The 17381-nt window shown below is 35.2% G+C and overlaps 1 protein-coding gene across 3 annotated transcripts in view; it reads left to right on the forward strand.

Moving 5' to 3' along the window:
• Positions 1-17381, forward strand: part of PCGF5 (polycomb group ring finger 5) — a 71148-nt gene that overhangs the window by 38440 nt on the left and 15327 nt on the right. For all 3 annotated transcript variants that reach the window (XM_074907427.1, XM_074907429.1, XM_074907428.1), the window contains 5 exons: positions 6933-7029; positions 11498-11553; positions 11675-11734; positions 15499-15647; positions 16975-17073. In XM_074907427.1, coding sequence (XP_074763528.1) covers positions 6933-7029; positions 11498-11553; positions 11675-11734; positions 15499-15647; positions 16975-17073 — 461 coding nt within the window. The remainder of the gene's footprint in view (positions 1-6932; positions 7030-11497; positions 11554-11674; positions 11735-15498; positions 15648-16974; positions 17074-17381) is intronic.

Here is a 17381-nt window from a genome sequence, read left to right on the forward strand (position 1 = left end):
TTGCTTCAGCTACTGACCTACTTGCAGAATCCCCTCATGTCCCTCATCAGTTTTAACTATGGCTGGGCTTTGGTCTTCCTGATTTTGTCCCTTTTGTCCCTTTTGTCCCTCAGTGCCAGAGCAATGATTTTGAATCCTTTAGTTTCCCATTCTTGTTTCCACTTCCAATATGCTCTAAACATTTTCTTAAAAAAACAAAACAAAACACCCAGTTAGTTCTCCTAAGCACCTTTCTTCCTAATGTTAGCCTCCTTGGGAAATCTGACTGGCAGTTGCTTGAACAAGCTGAAGTCCTATCTCCTGAAGCTCAGGGTCCTAACTCCACTGTTTAACTTTGTATCTTTCCTCGATATCCTGAACTCAGTCCATCCTGTGATCACTGCAAGGCAAGCTGCCATCTGTGGCTGCATTCATTGCCAGTTTTTCCCTGTGTATGAACAGCAGATCAAGTGGTGCATTACTCCTAGTTGGTGTCTCTAGTATTTGCTTTAAGAAATTGTTGACCAATGCAGTCTAGGAACTTTGAGAAATGTCCTTCCATGCAGCAAAATGACCTGAGATGTGATTTTCAATATCAAAACAATAATCTTGCAACCAGACTGTTTTTCAGATTTTGCTAAAAACTTACACTCTCACCAGGAGATCCCAAAAGAACTTTACTGCAGCAAAATTTCATACCCTCAGACAAGCAAGCCGAGCTGCTTTCATACTTCTCCTACAGAAGCTTCAGTCAGTGGCATGTAGCATGTCTTAAAGGTTAGCAAATCTGTCTTATTTTAAAACAGAAGATTTCAACCCAAAAAGTCTTTCTTGATCACCACTACTGAAATTATCTCTGCTTTTTAACAGAAGGGAATCCAGTCTGAATATGTCTGGTAATGGTAATGAACAGTGGAATAGTCTCACATGTATAGTTTCTGAGAAGGGTGGTTAAATATATTAAAGTTTCCTGTCCTGATTTTATGCAGACACTTTCCCTAAAAGTAAGTGCTTTTAAAGCAGATTTAAGGTAGCTAATTAGATACTTTATTAAATATACCAAACGACTTGTTACATCTCTGTGCCATCACTGAGATGGGTCAGATGTTCCACTAGTGATGCTTATCCTGTGCCCCTCCTTTGCTCACTGAATCAGAGTGTTTAACCTTGAGAGAGGAGATCCTTGGAAGAATTCAAAGGATGAATTCTGACAAGGAATTTGTCCCACAATTAACTAATTAAACTTTCTCTTGTGGAATATTTTGTTTAAAAAATTAAGTATAAAGTTTTATTTAGGTACCTTGTTATTCAGCATTTAAAAAAACAACCTAGGAAGAGTCTTTATTGAACAATATGTGTGTAGATATGCATAAGATGTGTACTTTTTTTGTTTGCATAAGATGACATACAGTACAGTCATGACACTTCTATCTGTATTTTTCAGCTGATTACAAAGATCTGAAAGAATGCATGAACTAGATATCCCTGTATTGGAAACCATAGCGTTGTGTAGTATGTTATGGTTGCCAGCCAATTAGCATATGTCACATGAGTACTTTTATCACCTGTAGCAAATCATCTTATGTGAGTTAACTTTTATTGTGGCTCATCAGAAGTGTCATAATACAACCATGAAAATCAGGTCCTCATTTCACAGGTCTGTGTAGCACATATATCAAAACTCTGCAAACTGTGTACATTTTGGTTAAGCTGTTTCCTTTTGCCTGTTTGCTGCCACACTGACCTACAGTAAAGCAAGAGAAACCATGTCATTTTGTTAAGCTGTAGCAGAAGTGTTAAAGGTTTTTGGTTGCTTGCTTTGTTTTCCCCCTAAGGTGATGAATTAAATACATCTGTAATTTAATTATATGTAACGATTCCCTTTTTCTCGAACCTTTTCACCCAATACAGAGACTTCATCCTGTTCCCTAAAACTTCAAAGTAATAGGCTTTGAAAAATGTTCAGCATTTTATATTGAGAATAACAGGATGATTATACCTATCATATCTGAAAATACTGGTTGATGATCCTACTCCTACTAGGAGTATCACATATCATCAGTTCATTATTCCTGAGTGCAAGAATCTGTGTGTATTTTTTACTTTTACATTGCTATCGGTAAATCACATTTAGTTTTGACAGGCAAATCCTCATAGCAACATAGCTTTAAATAAGAAAAAGCAAAAATTGTTGTAGATTACTACAGTATTGATTTACAATTTCAAGGGTTTTTCATGGTATAAGATGACCTCATGATTTGAGCTGGCTGCGCAAAGACTTGATCCAGATCTGTATGTTTTTTGGGGTAAGGAATACGTCCATTTAGGATTGGCTTAAGGTTCTTGGTTCGTTATGATGTTTTATCTGCATATATTCTAAAAGACCTCTCTTACACTGGAGATTAACCTCTTCATTAATCATCAGTCCTTTTCTTGGACTACACATGGCTTCCAAGGGTGCCATCTTCTCTCAAAAAAAGGTATAGAGAGAGCACACAAATATATTCAGACTAAGGAATTCAGCTCCTTTCCATGGATGGGTTTTTATTATAAATATTTCTTCAAGTTACATCATTGTGGATTTTAGCAGGCTTTACGTTTAGCAGTGGTTAGTATTTGGGAGGTTTTGGGGAGTCAATCATCTGACTTCAAGTATCTATCCTGTGGCATGGAGTTCTTCTGAACAGTAATAATTTCAAATTTCTTCTAGATGTAAATGAAAGCCATAGGTCAGATACCTCCTATTTATCTTTAGTTTGGAAAACAAACAAAAAACCCAGCAAAGCCAAGTTTAAAATATGCTTTACAAGGCAAATGAATGAATCCTTTCAGTGTCATCTCGTCACAGACTTCGAGAACTTCTCTGGCATGAATGGAGCAGAGATCCCAAGAGCAAGTGAAGGGAATTAAATTCTCTTCAAAGAGTTTCAGACATATCTTTCTTAAAACACAGGGAAATACTTTCTGAAGGAGGCTAGTACCAATTGCTTACTGAAACAAAATAAACTACTCTGATAATGATATGAAGCTGGAGAACCTCTATTTAAAGCTCATGGGGAAAAAAAGGCTGAGAATCCTTTTTAAGAATTTTTGTGTTGATCCTCTTGAAGTCTCCATTGCTAAAAATTTCCCAAATAAGAGAGGGTTAGGGGTTAGACTTATCAGTTCCAAAATTAATATTGACCAACACCAATTACATTTATATAATCTTTTCCATTTTTTTTATTCTTTATCAATCACTTAAAATTGGTGTCAGGTTAGAAAGACTAACTCCATAGAGATGCTGCTGTTTCTACTGGACAGGAGGCTTACAAAAAACAATTAAAGACCAATTCCTTCCTTTACTGTAGGAGTTAGAAGAAGAGGAACGCCATCCCACTTGCAGTTCTGCATTGAAAGAGAGTTATCTCTAAGCTGAGTTTCTGTAAAGTTGAGTCAGAAAAGGTCTAGAGTAAACCAAAGCCTTATGTTGCTTACTTCAGCAACTTTCAGTGTTAGACTTCACACTTTTATCATTGTACTAGCTTCTCAGCCTTTTTTTTCCCCATGCTCTTTAAATTGAGGTTCTCCAGCTAATGGAATTTCTGAGATAGTAGATGATTCTTAACATAGTGGTTCTCATAAGTATTGTCATCACTCGCCACTAATCTGTAGACTTTCTCCTGACAGAAGTAGTGTGTCATCTCCACCTTCAGCTTGATGTAGGTATCAGTATTATGAGATACCAGGTGCTGCAGCTGAGGAGCTCTGTTGACAGTAGCATATTTCACATATTCCTTAAGAACCTTCAGCAGAATATGGTTATTTTCATTTACTTTGAAGTCATCAAAGTAGTGCTTATTTTAGGACTCTTGTTTCAGACTTTTACTATACCTGATATCAGATTTAATAGGTTAATCTTATTTAGTCTTTTGATTTGCACCACACAGACTTAGAATCTCTACATTTAATTGCTTTGATGCTCTCTACTTCAGTAATATAGAAGAATCATGCCCCCAAAATATCCAGATGAACAGGGAAAACACAATTTTCAACAATCTTAACTACTTCCATTCATGGCAATACCTCCTTTTCTAGACTATCTTCTTTCTGAAAATCTCTGTGTTGCTTAAATAAATTTAAATGCTGTTTAGCTGCTGTGTCTGCATACAATCTTCTGTTTGAAATATTTTTAATTTTTTAGAGTGATGTTATGGTTTAGGTCCAGAGGTAAACTGAGCACCACCCAGCCTCTCACTCACCCCTTCCCCCTCAGGAATGGGAAGGGGAAAAGAAAGCAAAAGTCTCAGGAATTGAGATAAGGTCAGAAAGGGATGATTCACCTATTATAGTCATGGGCTAAAGACAGACTCATTAGGGGAAGAAAAAGAACATGAATTTAATTCAAATACTAACAGCAACAGCACTTAACAGAGTAGGACAGTGAGAAGCATTACCACATCTTAAAAACACCTTCTGCCCACCTCTCCCTTCTTCCTGGCCTCAGCTTTGCTCCCCATTTCTTTACTTCTTTCCCCACAGCAGTGGAGGGATCAGGGAATGGGGGTGTGTGCAGTTCTCAGGGGGAGGACTCCTCACTCTCTTCCCCTGCTCCAGCGTAGGGTCCTCCTCACAGGAGACAGTCCTCCACGAACTTTCTCCAACATGAGTCCTTCCCATGGGCCACAGCCCTTCTTGAGCTGCACCAGTGTGGGTCACTGCTGCAAGGCTACAGTCCTCCCAGCGCTGAACTACAACAGTGGGGGCTTCTTCCTACAGATCCCAGCTGTCTTTGGGTGCAACCATCTGCTCCAGTGTGGGATCCTCCATGGGCTTCAGGGGGACAGCCTGCCCTCTTACCACAGGCTGCAGGGGAATCTCTGCTCCATTGCACCCTCCCCACCTCCTCCTCCTCCTTTCTTCCACTGACCTCAGTTTTGCATAGGTGTCCTTGCAGCTCTTCCTCCCAGGTTGCCCCTTAATGCATTATCACATAGGTGCAGCATTTGAGCTGAGAATCTTCACATATTTTCAGTTTCAAGGATAACTTCTATTATTTTCAGTTCTAGAGGAGATTCTCAGTCATATTAATGAGGAGAGATCATAGAAATCTTAATTTTAAAAGTTATTTGGACTTGTAATTTAAGCATGTTCTTAAATGCTCTGTTGGACTGGCATGAGGGCTTCTGTGTGGGTGATGAAATTCTTTGTATTCTGTATCTATAGTAGCAAAATGTTTGGTTTTAATTATTATTAGTTATAAAAAGTATATAGAAAAGTGAAGAAATGTTTTAGATATGGAATATCACATTTGCTGCTCTGTACTAGACTTCTTACCCTGTGGAAGTGCTAGGGAATGCATGTGCGAAAATCAGTTAAGTCTAGTAATTTAACAAATTATAAAAGATCTGTGATATAAGAATAGTTCTGTGATTACAGGTTCTTGCATCTGTATGCCAGTGCTAAATACCTCACAACTTGAGGTTAAGAAAAAATTAACTCGTGTCCTGAAGGCTGAACAGTGCTCTCATAGCATCAGTGTTCTCAGCTGGTTTGGAGTCCCTGTGTGCAGAGGACAGCACTGCACCCCACTGACTGGGCTTGTTTGGCAGGACTTGACGGCTTCCTGAGCTCATTTTACCAGGCCATTGGAAATCTGCCCTGTGCCCAGCACTGCTAGAGCCATTTAGCTTGGGGAGAGCATCAAGAGCCAGCCAGAGAGCTCTGAAGTCTGTCCATCAGACTCAAAGGGGAAGGTTTACTGTGATTTCAGCCATAGCTATGAAGTTAATGTCCTTAAGTTAGTGTTCTAGAGCAGCTGTAAAAATAGCTACAAGGATGTTTAATGCATGTGCATTATCAGCATCAGCTGATTTGTAGTAACTCTTCTGAGCATACTAAGGCAAATATAAATGCAGGTTTTGCTTGTTAGATGACATTTGTTACAGGAATTTAAAGGTTCCTTAAAGATTGTCACATAATCAGGATTTACCAGCTTGTTTAGAGGTATTCTTAGTTCTTTAGGTGTTTCAGCAGAAAGCATATTGCAATTGAAGCAGTCCCTTTATTTTTTTCAGTCCATTTACTGATGAATTTGCAGTTCTCATTTCAGTTTAGGTGAAGTAATAATAAACAGAGGGTAGAGTTTATCTCCATCCAGAATGTTGTAACACAGTAATAATAGCAGACATATTTGTTCTCATCAGCTTGGCTTCCATTTTCTTATTAATGGCAGTAAAATCTAGAGTCTGCCATTAATCATTTGGAAGCAACAGTAATGTAGTACCTTGTTTAGTTTGCTTTCAGTTTATTGGATTTTAAATTTACATTGTTGGTGGTTTGGATTTGTTTATACTTGCCATGGTCATGATCCTGATTTTTCATTATAAGATTCAAGTATTAAATGTTTGCTGTAAGTTCTGTCTCTGATTTTGAAGGTGCTATGTCAAAAGGGAAACATAGCCACTTTGAACCTGTGTACAATTTATGTGAACTTTTCTCTTACAATAAGTATTTACAACAGTATTTTCAGTTGCCAGCAACACTGTTGGACAGAAAATAATGTGCATAAGTAATTTTCAAATTGTCTGAAGTGATGATTGGCTCTGCTGGGCTAGAGCTCCCCAGCATGCACTTTCTCAGAACCATGTGCTACATGATACGGGTTTTGCATTTTATGATGCTGGGAGAATTCCAAGTAGTAAAAATATTGCATACTTCCAAGCAGCACTTTTCTAACCTGGGCTGCTGAACTCAGTGTCTTGGCAGAGCTTCTGCCAAGCTACCATTCTAGCTATGGCTTTGAGGAACAAGAAGTGGATAAGATACATTGTAATTACTTGCTTTAAAATAATACTGTTTTATCTTTCATGCATGAAGTTCTTAGCTGGTATCATTAGGTCATGTTCAAGCAATATTATTTAGATCTTAGTCTAAGTTTGTTTTTTTTTCCTTTTTTTTTTTTTTTCCTTCAGTTTGTAAGACTTGTATTGTTCAACACTTTGAAGACAGCAATGACTGCCCCAGGTGTGGTAACCAAGTGCATGAGACCAATCCACTAGAAATGTTAAGGTAAGTTGACATTGTACAACATTTGCTGAAGTGGAAGAACAAAAAACTAAAACAAAATTAATCTTAATATCTTTATCCTGAAAGGGAATTAATTTTTTTTTGCTTATTTGTATAATACATGTATCAACTGCTTTTGGCCACAGATTCTGTCAATTTCTCATCTCCCAGTAAATTGCAAATTGAGTTTTTTTCAGATATATTAAAAGGAGGAAAGATAAGGGAAAGACACGGAAAGACTGAGTATATTGTGCAAATTAAATATTTTAATACCTCTATTAAACAAATAAACGGATCAGATACTTTTTATTCTTTACATAAAATTAAATTCTAGAGTTTCTTTTTTCAAATGGTTTAGGGTGTTCCAGACTGCATGCAACTTTTTTCTTCTTAGAGCAATGTAGAAAATGAATCATGAAAATAACTGAATGTTTTCCAGGGTGTAGATCTACCAATCTTCATTAATCTGACAGCAGATTTCAATTCAAAGACAGTAATGAAAGAAAGTTTTAACACTAAAAATATCCTTTCTTGAGAGTTTGCATTTTTTATATCACAGTAACATCTTTTTTAAACAATTATTTTTCTTGAAATTCTGGATTCTCTTTTAGTGATGTCATGTTGATCTAAAGGTGATAGCCATCCTACAAGTGTAGTACAGAGAAATCAAGAAATGTCATCATAAGGGAAAGAACTTCATGTTTTCCTAAAATGATGAAACCACTCCCTGCTCTCACTCCCAATTCCCCCCAGTATTGTTAGTTTGTAATACTGTTGTGAACTTAGGGAGAAATATTGTTACATCGACATTAAAATAAATATTTACATCTCGAGTTTACTGGGATTGGTATTATTTTCTAGTATCATTCTGTTTGCTACAACTTGTCACATTTTGCTTTGATTTTTGACCTGATATGTGTGTGCATAGCAATTCCCATGCTTCACTTATATACCAAGAGATATATAAGGTGAGAGAGATTGAATTCAGCAACTGTAAAGGTTGTTATTAGCTTAAGTCTTTATCATCTGAATATTTTTTGGAATGGTAGGTCTGAAAGAGTTTATGTAGATGTATATAGTATTTTTCTGATCTGTCAGTGTCTGAGGTGCTGTCAGCCATAATAGAAGATGCTATACAGAGTGCATAAGGCTACTAATAAGCTGAAAACAAAAGCATTTCAGAAATGTTTCTTTTATTAAGTGGAAAATTGTAGAAGAGTGAGAAAAGTTGAGACCATAATCCAGAAATGTGGAAAGAGCTATTTTCTCTGCAATTATTCCCTGAAACTCCTTTTAGAGTCATAGGGTTTATTTGCCAATAAGCTGCATATAGCTAGTAGTTTGCTGGTTGAGTTTTATGAAAGAGTTTTAAACATTTGCTAAACTAATAATCAGAAGAGCACATAGTTTGCTGGTCGCATTTTATGAAATAGTTTAAACATTTGTTAAACTAATAATCAGAAGAGCACACTAGCAGTGTAGTGGAATTATCTTTTTTGGATGTTGCCTGCATAACTGAATACACGTCTTATACTCGGACTGCAGAGACCAGTCCCATCATTGCTCAAGAATGCAGTCATTTTCTGACAAACGGCCTTGAACACTCTAGATAGTAATTTTAACTGAGATCTTTGAGATAAACTTTATAAACTACTTTATAAACTCAGTTCTGAACAACTTAATAACTATGTGAGTTTTTTAGAGGTATCTTTTAGTTGGCAGCATTTAGGGTCTGTTGAAACTATAAGCCTAAGTCTGAAATTCAAAATTGAGCTCTAGAATAAAAATATAGGAAGAGTGTTAAATTTTAGAATTCCCTTTCCTGATTTAGCAAAATTCTGCATTATCAGTATTGGGTAGAGACTGCATTGGTTATACCATGAAGGCAGGCTCCTTTTTTCCTTAGTAGCATGCTGCTTTGGATTCAAGTTTTCCTAAGTGATAGTCTTCATTTGCTTCACTTCAGATAATTAGCAATTATCAGAGAGTAGCTTTGATCTTGTAACTCAGTATTATAGAAGAGGCGAAAAAAGAGGCTATACGAAGCTTGGTTCTTCTTTCTGTGTACATTCTGGTTTGGAGGTTGGAAGATGTGGGGTAGAAAGAGGCATGTCTAAAATATTAATGTTCTTGTGTCAGCATTAACAGGAAGTATCATATTAAATGACTGAGACCAACTTTGGAGTTATGTCAAGTAGTTTCATTTTGGAACGGGTTTGATGCGAATCACAGAAATACAAATCTTTGTTAGAGGGCTCATCGGCATGGATAATAGGAGCACTATGAGATGCATCTGAAATAATATTTTTATAATTCCTTTTTTTTCCCCTATAGTTTAGGTTTAGTTTCTCTGTTCTTAAAGATCAGATAAGTGTTACTTTTTCTGCATGTTTTAAAGTACTGATTAGTATTTACATTTCATAAGGATGAAATAGCTCTTTTTGTTTAGATTTTTTAAGAAAATAAATTCATTTACAAGAGTATGAAGCCAGTTCTTGCTGCTAGCATTGTAAATTTGCTAAGTATACTGGTTTTCTTGCTATGTTAGCATTACCAGTGACTTTTGTTTTGGGCTGTTGAAAATGAAAGTGCTAAATGGGAATTTTGAAAAATAAATGTAGAAAACCCAGCATGTATTATACCATCCTGAGAAATGGTTAATGGGCTTTTGAATTAAGGTAGTAATATTCTCTTTTGAAGTCTTTATTTCTTTTCTCTTAAGTTATGACGATTGGAGCTTTCTTACAGTGTGAAGTGAATTCCATTTCCAAGACAGGTTCTCAAGTTCGCGGTGCTCTGCTGTGGGAACTTCATAGAAAGCAGTACCACCTGATTACATTAGACATTGGTAGGAGAGGCTAGAAGAGATAATATACCATTTGGAAAGGTAGACCTAGATTGTCATCTATGAGAAGCTAAGTGCTCAGACATCCCATGATTTTGATTTCCTTCTTATATGTGAGAAAGTACTCTCTATGCTTCATTGTTTTAGGGGAGGTCTGTTTCACTTGCTGAAGATTTTTTTTTTTTCCTTATAAGAAGAAGCAATTAAAAAAATAGATAATTGGATCATGCTTGTAGCTTAAACATGAGTATTCTTATGGTACAACCATTTCCATGAACTGACAGATAACACAGGGAACTAGTCTCGGAACAAGATGATTGGGTAATAGGTCTAATTGTAAACTTTCAATTACAAATACAAATTCTGTAAAGAAAAGAACCTGGAATGCTCATGTATTTATTATAAGAAGGTAATTATTATCTATTAAAATGGCTTTTAGACATTCCTCAATAAAATCATTGTCACCTCCCTACTTTGCTGCTGCTAGTGAACAAAAGAGAACAGTCATATGTTTTATAACAGGCTTATAGTGTATTTTTAATAACATATACACATATATGTGTATATATATGTAAGTATAGAGATATATATCGAGATGAAAAAATAAGGCAATTGAAAATATTCCAAATGCAATTATTGTACTGCATCTCAAGGTACTTAATTTCTCTGGCTGTATTACTTAGTACTTTGTTTTGCATGGTTTTTTATTAGGCTGTGGACAGTGACAGTTACTCTTCACAACAGAAGATTTAGAGAGCAAAGGAGAGAAAGGAAAAGGAAACAGAATGAGAGACAGAGGAAACTGCAGGATAAGTGTGACAGGGAGAGGAAATGGAACTAGACAGTGGATGCTAAATTAAATGGAAAGGAGAGTAGGTAAAATTCAGAGAAAAGGGAGGAAAAATATTTTAGCTTCAGCAACAAAGGTAAATGCATTGTATCCTCTGGAAGGGACGGTAATAGCTATTCCTGGCACTAATATCGGAGTATCAGAGGTCATGCCTGTACCATGTACGGTCATCTGGTAGACAAACTCATGGCAGATTTCAATAGTTTCAATGAACTGTGTTGGGTACTGAGAACTGTCTATCCAGAGCAGCACGGATGCTCTGTGGTCTTCTGTATCCTGCCAAGACTTGTTTGTCTGTGTTGTAATGAGCAGGGAATAGTCTGTTCAGTTTTTCATAACAACCTTATTACCAAAGCACTTGAATACTTAATATGGTAATGGAGTTTATAATTTTCATGCTTACTACTGGACCTTAAAATTGGATACTACTTTGACAGTTTATTCCTTTTAGTAACACAATTGTTTGAATGTAACAGAAATTAAAACAGTGAAAATTTTAGAGAATAACTTTTTTTCTCTTTTGCGTTATTTTTGTCTTTATACATTCAAAAATAAATTCCTTGGTTATTTCTAAAAGAAATCCACTCAAGAGGTGGTTGAGATGTTTTAATGCATGTTGTCTGTAAAGCTAAAATCAATTGGTTTTTGCAGGGTATATTATTTACCAGACATATTCAATTCATTTTATTATTCAAAAGTTCTTGTCATTTAAAGGCTAAAAATACTTAAAATGCTAGTTTCTACTTAATGTTAAATGTATTTTTTCCCTTTGAAAGGCTGGATAACACCTTAGAGGAAATTATATTTAAGCTGGTGCCTGGACTTCGAGAACGTAAGTTTCTCATTTGGTTTTGGGTACCTCTTTGGATTGATGGGGGAAATACGGCTATTTCTAATAATATACATGTACTATTGATTTAAAATTCACATTACTGTTCTTTGATGTTAACTAGAGGAACTACAGCGAGAGATTGAATTTTGGAAGAAAAACAAACCTCAAGAAAATGGACAAGGTGATGGTTTTTTTTTTCCACATCTTATGTTAACTAACATTGCTCATTAAGCCCTGTTTCTCCAAACACTTATCCATTTACATTGTTTTTACTGAATTAAAAGATACTACAGAAACTCAGAACAAATCTATATAAATGTAGTCTGGGACTTCATGTACTGCTGCTTATCTATTAACCAGTTGTTTTATAAACACTAGCTGTCTTACCATCATTTTTATTTCCATTTCCCTAAGCTCTCACTTCCAATACTCATGCAATTTTCCACTTGAATTCTTAATTTTCTTAATACAGCAAGATGCAGAACTACTTGAGTTTTTTACAGATTATTTTCTGTTACAGAATTTGACCAGCTGTTAAGTAGGAGGTTGTCAAGAATTCGTTATGACAAGTAGTAAAACAGTTTTCTACACATGCTAAACAATTGATTTTTATAGATTCAAAAAGGCTTTTTCTTTTTTCTCTTTTTTTTTTTTTTTTTTTTGTAGTTGACCTATGAACTTTGAGAGCTCAGTATTGAGATGCTAAGTGAGGACTACATTGAACTGGTTTTATGCCCCTTTAATTTGACATCAAGGTTTAGATACCATAGCCTGTTTGATTTGGGCATTTTTAAGAATTTTTGAAAGGCTCTGCTAAGCTAAAGACATAGCTATTTTTAGTAAAGGATCACTGTCAAGTAAATGTCTTGCACTACTCTTCTGCACTCAATTGTTTAGAATATCTTATTTTCAACTTCATAACATTTAATTTTCTTTCTCACTAGTTTTGTTGATTTGCATTTGACATCCATTATAAGGGACAAGGTTCTTTGTTACATAATTAAATGAAAAACTGCAGGACAGTTTAGATGAAATTATATTAGTTTACTGCAACATACTGTGCAGTGTATACCTATGCAGTTTTAAAAATATTTAGAGAATATTTTAATGAAATATAGACATGTATTGACTTAAGAAAATTATTTTCTGCTATATACATAGTAAAAAATAACATATAATTTGCAAGTTTGTAGAATGTCACTTACTTTTAACCAATTTCTTCTTCTGGTTCTTACCTTCTTCCCATAATGTAATGGTAAACCTAATGGAGATCAGTTACTAAGCGTAATGAGTGATTAGATTGTTTTGTGAATCAGAGGGGAGCTCTAACTCTCAAAATATACTTTTAAGTAGCTACAGATGTATCCAGCTCTGTTGGTGACTATCCTTGGGCTATGGAAATTTGGCTCTACAAAGCATTTGAAAGTTGTGACAACTCATTGAGAAGAGTTATGAACATTTAAACTATTTTCAGCCATAAACAAGCAATTAGAATCTTGCCTAAGAGTGAATTATGTGGTGAGAATAATTTCAGTATGAAGGGAGTGTTTTCGTTGTCAATACCATGCCCTGAAATCACATAGTCAGTCTAGTTTAAAAGAGTACATCAGTTATGTCCCGTCCCACAGGTCACAACACAGTTCTCAACCTTAGCATCTAAGATCTGTAAAAATACCTCAGGATTTACAAGTTTTACATATCAGAAGAAAAAAAGCCCAAACAGCAAAGCATATCTCAGGTATTGCTGACTCCACTAGGAGAGTGGTTACTAGAGAGAGTTGATGGATGATGATAGGAGACATACTGTGATATGGTGTCTTTATTGGCCCTCTCCAGTCTGAAATGGAGAAGGAAGAGGACAAACAGCTTTACACTGTTTCACTCTCTGGCAATCAGTTTTGTATTGAATATCTGAGAAAAGCGCAGGAAGTAGACAATTTCCAAGGTTTGCAAGAAAAAAAAAAAAGATGCCAATTTAAGGAGAGAGGGGGTGGAGGTAAATGGCATTTTGGTTTGTTTTCTGTCTTCTGTTCTTGGCTTGATGCTTTTGACTTGGAGAACACTGAGTCCGTTTTGATGAGATTAAAATTTCAATTTTTTCTTTTTTTCACTTCTGTCATATAAATAACATGCCTCTAATGGACCATCACATTGATTTCTGGAGGCTGTCTGTACAAACACCATTAATTCTAGCATCTACAAGGATTTTTTGGTAAATAGTCTGGTGCCATTTACATTTGAATTTCTATCAGAATACCTTGAAAGAAGAGAACATTTTTGTGCATGTACCTGTTTCTGGAATGATTGGAAATTTGCTGAATTTCCTAGTTCTGTAGTTGATTTGCCTTTCAAGACTTTTCAAACTGCATAACTAAATCTTCATCCATTACTCAGCAATGATAACCATTGAAAGTTGCGGATGTGTTTGCATTGCCAAAGAAGCAGGTAGACATCAAGCAGGTACATGCTTGCTTAAAAGACTTTGCTTCCTGGACTTTCACAAAAAGAAAAAAAATAATCTGTAGTTTGATACTGTAAATTCTGTTCATAGCAAGATGATAGGAACAAAGTGTATGAATGGTACACATTCAACTGGATGTGTCAGTAGCTAGTAGGGACTTGTGGACAAATCTTTTATAATTATAAAATACTTCAGTATTCTAAGAAAGAAAAGTAACAAATGTAGATTAAAACTCATCCTGAACATGTAAACTGAACAAAATTAATTACAGTATCTAGAAGCTCAGGCATAGCTTGATATTTGTTAAGGTTTTCGTTCTGTCTTCTCATCTTAACTCTTCTAAATGACTTTAAAAGTTTGTGGTAAATGTAGGAAAACAACAGAATTTGTATGGAAACTTTTTCAGGAAATGCAAAAGTAGCTTATTCAAGTTACTTGTGATAATGTTTTATTCCAACCGAGAGCAGCCTTTGTTTATAAAATAAATGAGAGATACAGAAAAACCCAAATGTATATAATAGGGTTGTTGTATACTGTATTCCAAATCTGTAAAAATACTCAATTTTATGGTTCATTTTATGGTTATTATTTACATACATTGCAGCCTTATCTAGATGTACTTGCTAGTCTTAGCATACGAGTGTTCAACTATGCCGAACCTTTGAAAACTAGGAGATGGTACCTTTTCGGAAGAGTTAGATTTTTAAACTAGGAGTCAGTGTAACATGCAACAGCATCAGTGAAGAGACATAACATGCGGTATATGATTATATAGGATTTATGTGCTCTGCCAAAAAGTTATGGAGACCGTTGCTCTTTTCTGATATATTTTGTTTTTAAAGGGGAATAAGTAAGTATATGGCTGTTTAGTTATAAAACCCTTGTGGAGAGAGATGCCTGGAGTTTTTACAATTCCATTCTTAGACCATATCAAAACAGGATGAAAGTTAAGCTTTATCTTCCCTTAGTTTACTTCATGATAACATTTCAGGAACTTGTCTTCACTGGGTTCTTGCAGCAGACAGTGAATATGAATTGATTACCCATGTTACTTTGTTATACAAGTGTTGGCATTAGTTATTCCACTGTTTATTTAAAAGCAGTATTTTTTGGCAGTGAACTGCCACACCGTAGAGTAAGTTTAGGTGGCTGAGTGATCTTGATGCATGCACAGTTGCAGCGTTTTAATCACTGGACACAAACAGAAGTAGACACCCATAACCATTAGTGGTCCATCAGCCTAATTATTTTCTGTCACATAGAAAACTGTTCTTTGCATATTACATTAAATTCAATAGTAAAACTTTGCTTTCAGAGATTTGTAAATTGATTAATTTAAGAATGCACTGAATTCACATTGTATAAAGTTAATTTGAAGAAAAAATATGTTCTTGAAAATGAAGTATTACTTTAAGTATGTGTTTGTTGCTACTGTGACTTTTAATTATTTTATACTTAAATAATATGATCTTCATATTTTACAGATGAAAGCCCAAAAGCTGACAAACCCAAAGTAGATGAGGAGTGTGATGAAAATGAAGAAGATAAAGATTATCACAGGAGTGACCCACAAATTGCTATCTGCCTTGACTGTTTACGTAACAACGGGCAGTCAGGAGATAATGTAGTCAAAGTGAGTAGAAAAGATAATCTGTACTGCTGTTACTGTTGACAGAATAGCATCTTACAGGATCCAAATAATTTTATAAACATTAATGATAAATTTTAATGTAGCGACCCATCTCCGCTTCCATGCTTATTTAGTTCTTTTGTTTGAGGCATTTCAATGCATCTTCAAATTTTGTAAAAAATACAACTCCATACAGAAATCCATCTGTGACAGTGGATTTTTTTTTTTTAATGGATTATTGTTTTGTAGTCTTCAGCTTTGATGGTATATAACTGCATTACAGAACAGATTACAGCGTACCACAGAGGTACTTAAAAAGCTAGCTGTAGGTGAGCTGCCTCACACTTTCAGGACTGATGTCTTACCACATCAGCATGAAGCTGCTTTTCAGATACGTTGTTCACTGAATGAGTGGGATCCAGATCTTCTGAGCTGTAAACCTGATTCTGACACGTGTTGTCTGTGGCCTTGGGCAGGTCACTTACATCATAAAATGTGTAGACTAATACCTGCTAACTGCTGTTTTGAGAATTAGGGATATTTGGTTTCTATTCCAGAAGGGAAGATTATCTAATGGTATCAAGTCTAGAAGAAAGTGTTTAGAAATCCTATTAGATTTTAATCATGTTTTATTAAATTACAGAGACAAGAATTTTTTTTTTTAAAATTAACATTTGTCTAGTAAAACACTACTTATATTTTCTGTGTGCTGTGTTACATGTATAATTTTAGAAGTTCTTACACAGTAAGAAGTTTTGATTCAGCAAGAAAACATTTGTATGTGTTACCACTGTTTATGCTATATAGTGTAAGAAATATCTATCTGCATCACCATGTAGCAGTCTCAGGTTTCCAGCTTTGCAGTTGAATCAAAACTTCAATTCTGGATCACAGAATCTGTGATAATAGATCACATCTCAGGTTTGTAGCTTCCCTGTATTTTACCTAGATTATCTGAGGATGTTTTTACTTCCTTTTTCTCTCAAGGACTGAAGACATTCTGAGAAATGGAACATCTGTTTGACCCCCAGTGTCAGACACTTAGATTATTTAAGTTCTTCTGGGGCTTTTGGTGTTTTTTTATTTCTTCCCTTCAATATCTTTTGAAAATTTCTTTAGAACCAGAGATGGGTCAAATGAACTTGTTTGTCCTCTTGTAAATTTTACAAAAAAGTGAACAAAAATGAACCTATGGTGCCATTATGAACTACAAGAGTTCAATTGATTATTGGTTGAAAAAATACCAATTGCAGCTTTTCTTTCACTAAAGATTGCTTACATGCTCCAAAATTTCTAATGTGGTTTTTCTGTTTTGTTGCTTTTGCTTTAGGGTTTAATGAAGAAATTTATCCGCTGTTCTACTCGAGTGACCGTGGGAACTATCAAAAAGTTTCTCAGCTTAAAATTAAAACTTCCAAGTTCTTATGAGGTACATTTGAAAGAATGATGCTTGTATTTTTATTTCCCTGCAAAGTAATAATTTTTAATGAAATTTAATCATATTTGAACTTGAGGAATATTTTTTTAGCCCAATCACTAAGTAGTCTTCAATATTCCAAGTTATATTTTCTGCCCTTAAATGAGAAGTAAACATTTTATTGCAGTGGCTAAAGTTGCTAATCAAGGAACTCATACAATTCCAGTAACTTCAGTTTGTTGCTCACCTCTGAAGGAACAGACACATTAGGTTTTGATATTTTTATGTAAAAAATAAATGCTTTCTCTTTCCGTGTGGCT

Source organism: Athene noctua, chromosome 5 (assembly GCF_965140245.1).
Source record: "Athene noctua chromosome 5, bAthNoc1.hap1.1, whole genome shotgun sequence".
Lineage (NCBI taxonomy): Eukaryota > Metazoa > Chordata > Aves > Strigiformes > Strigidae > Athene > Athene noctua.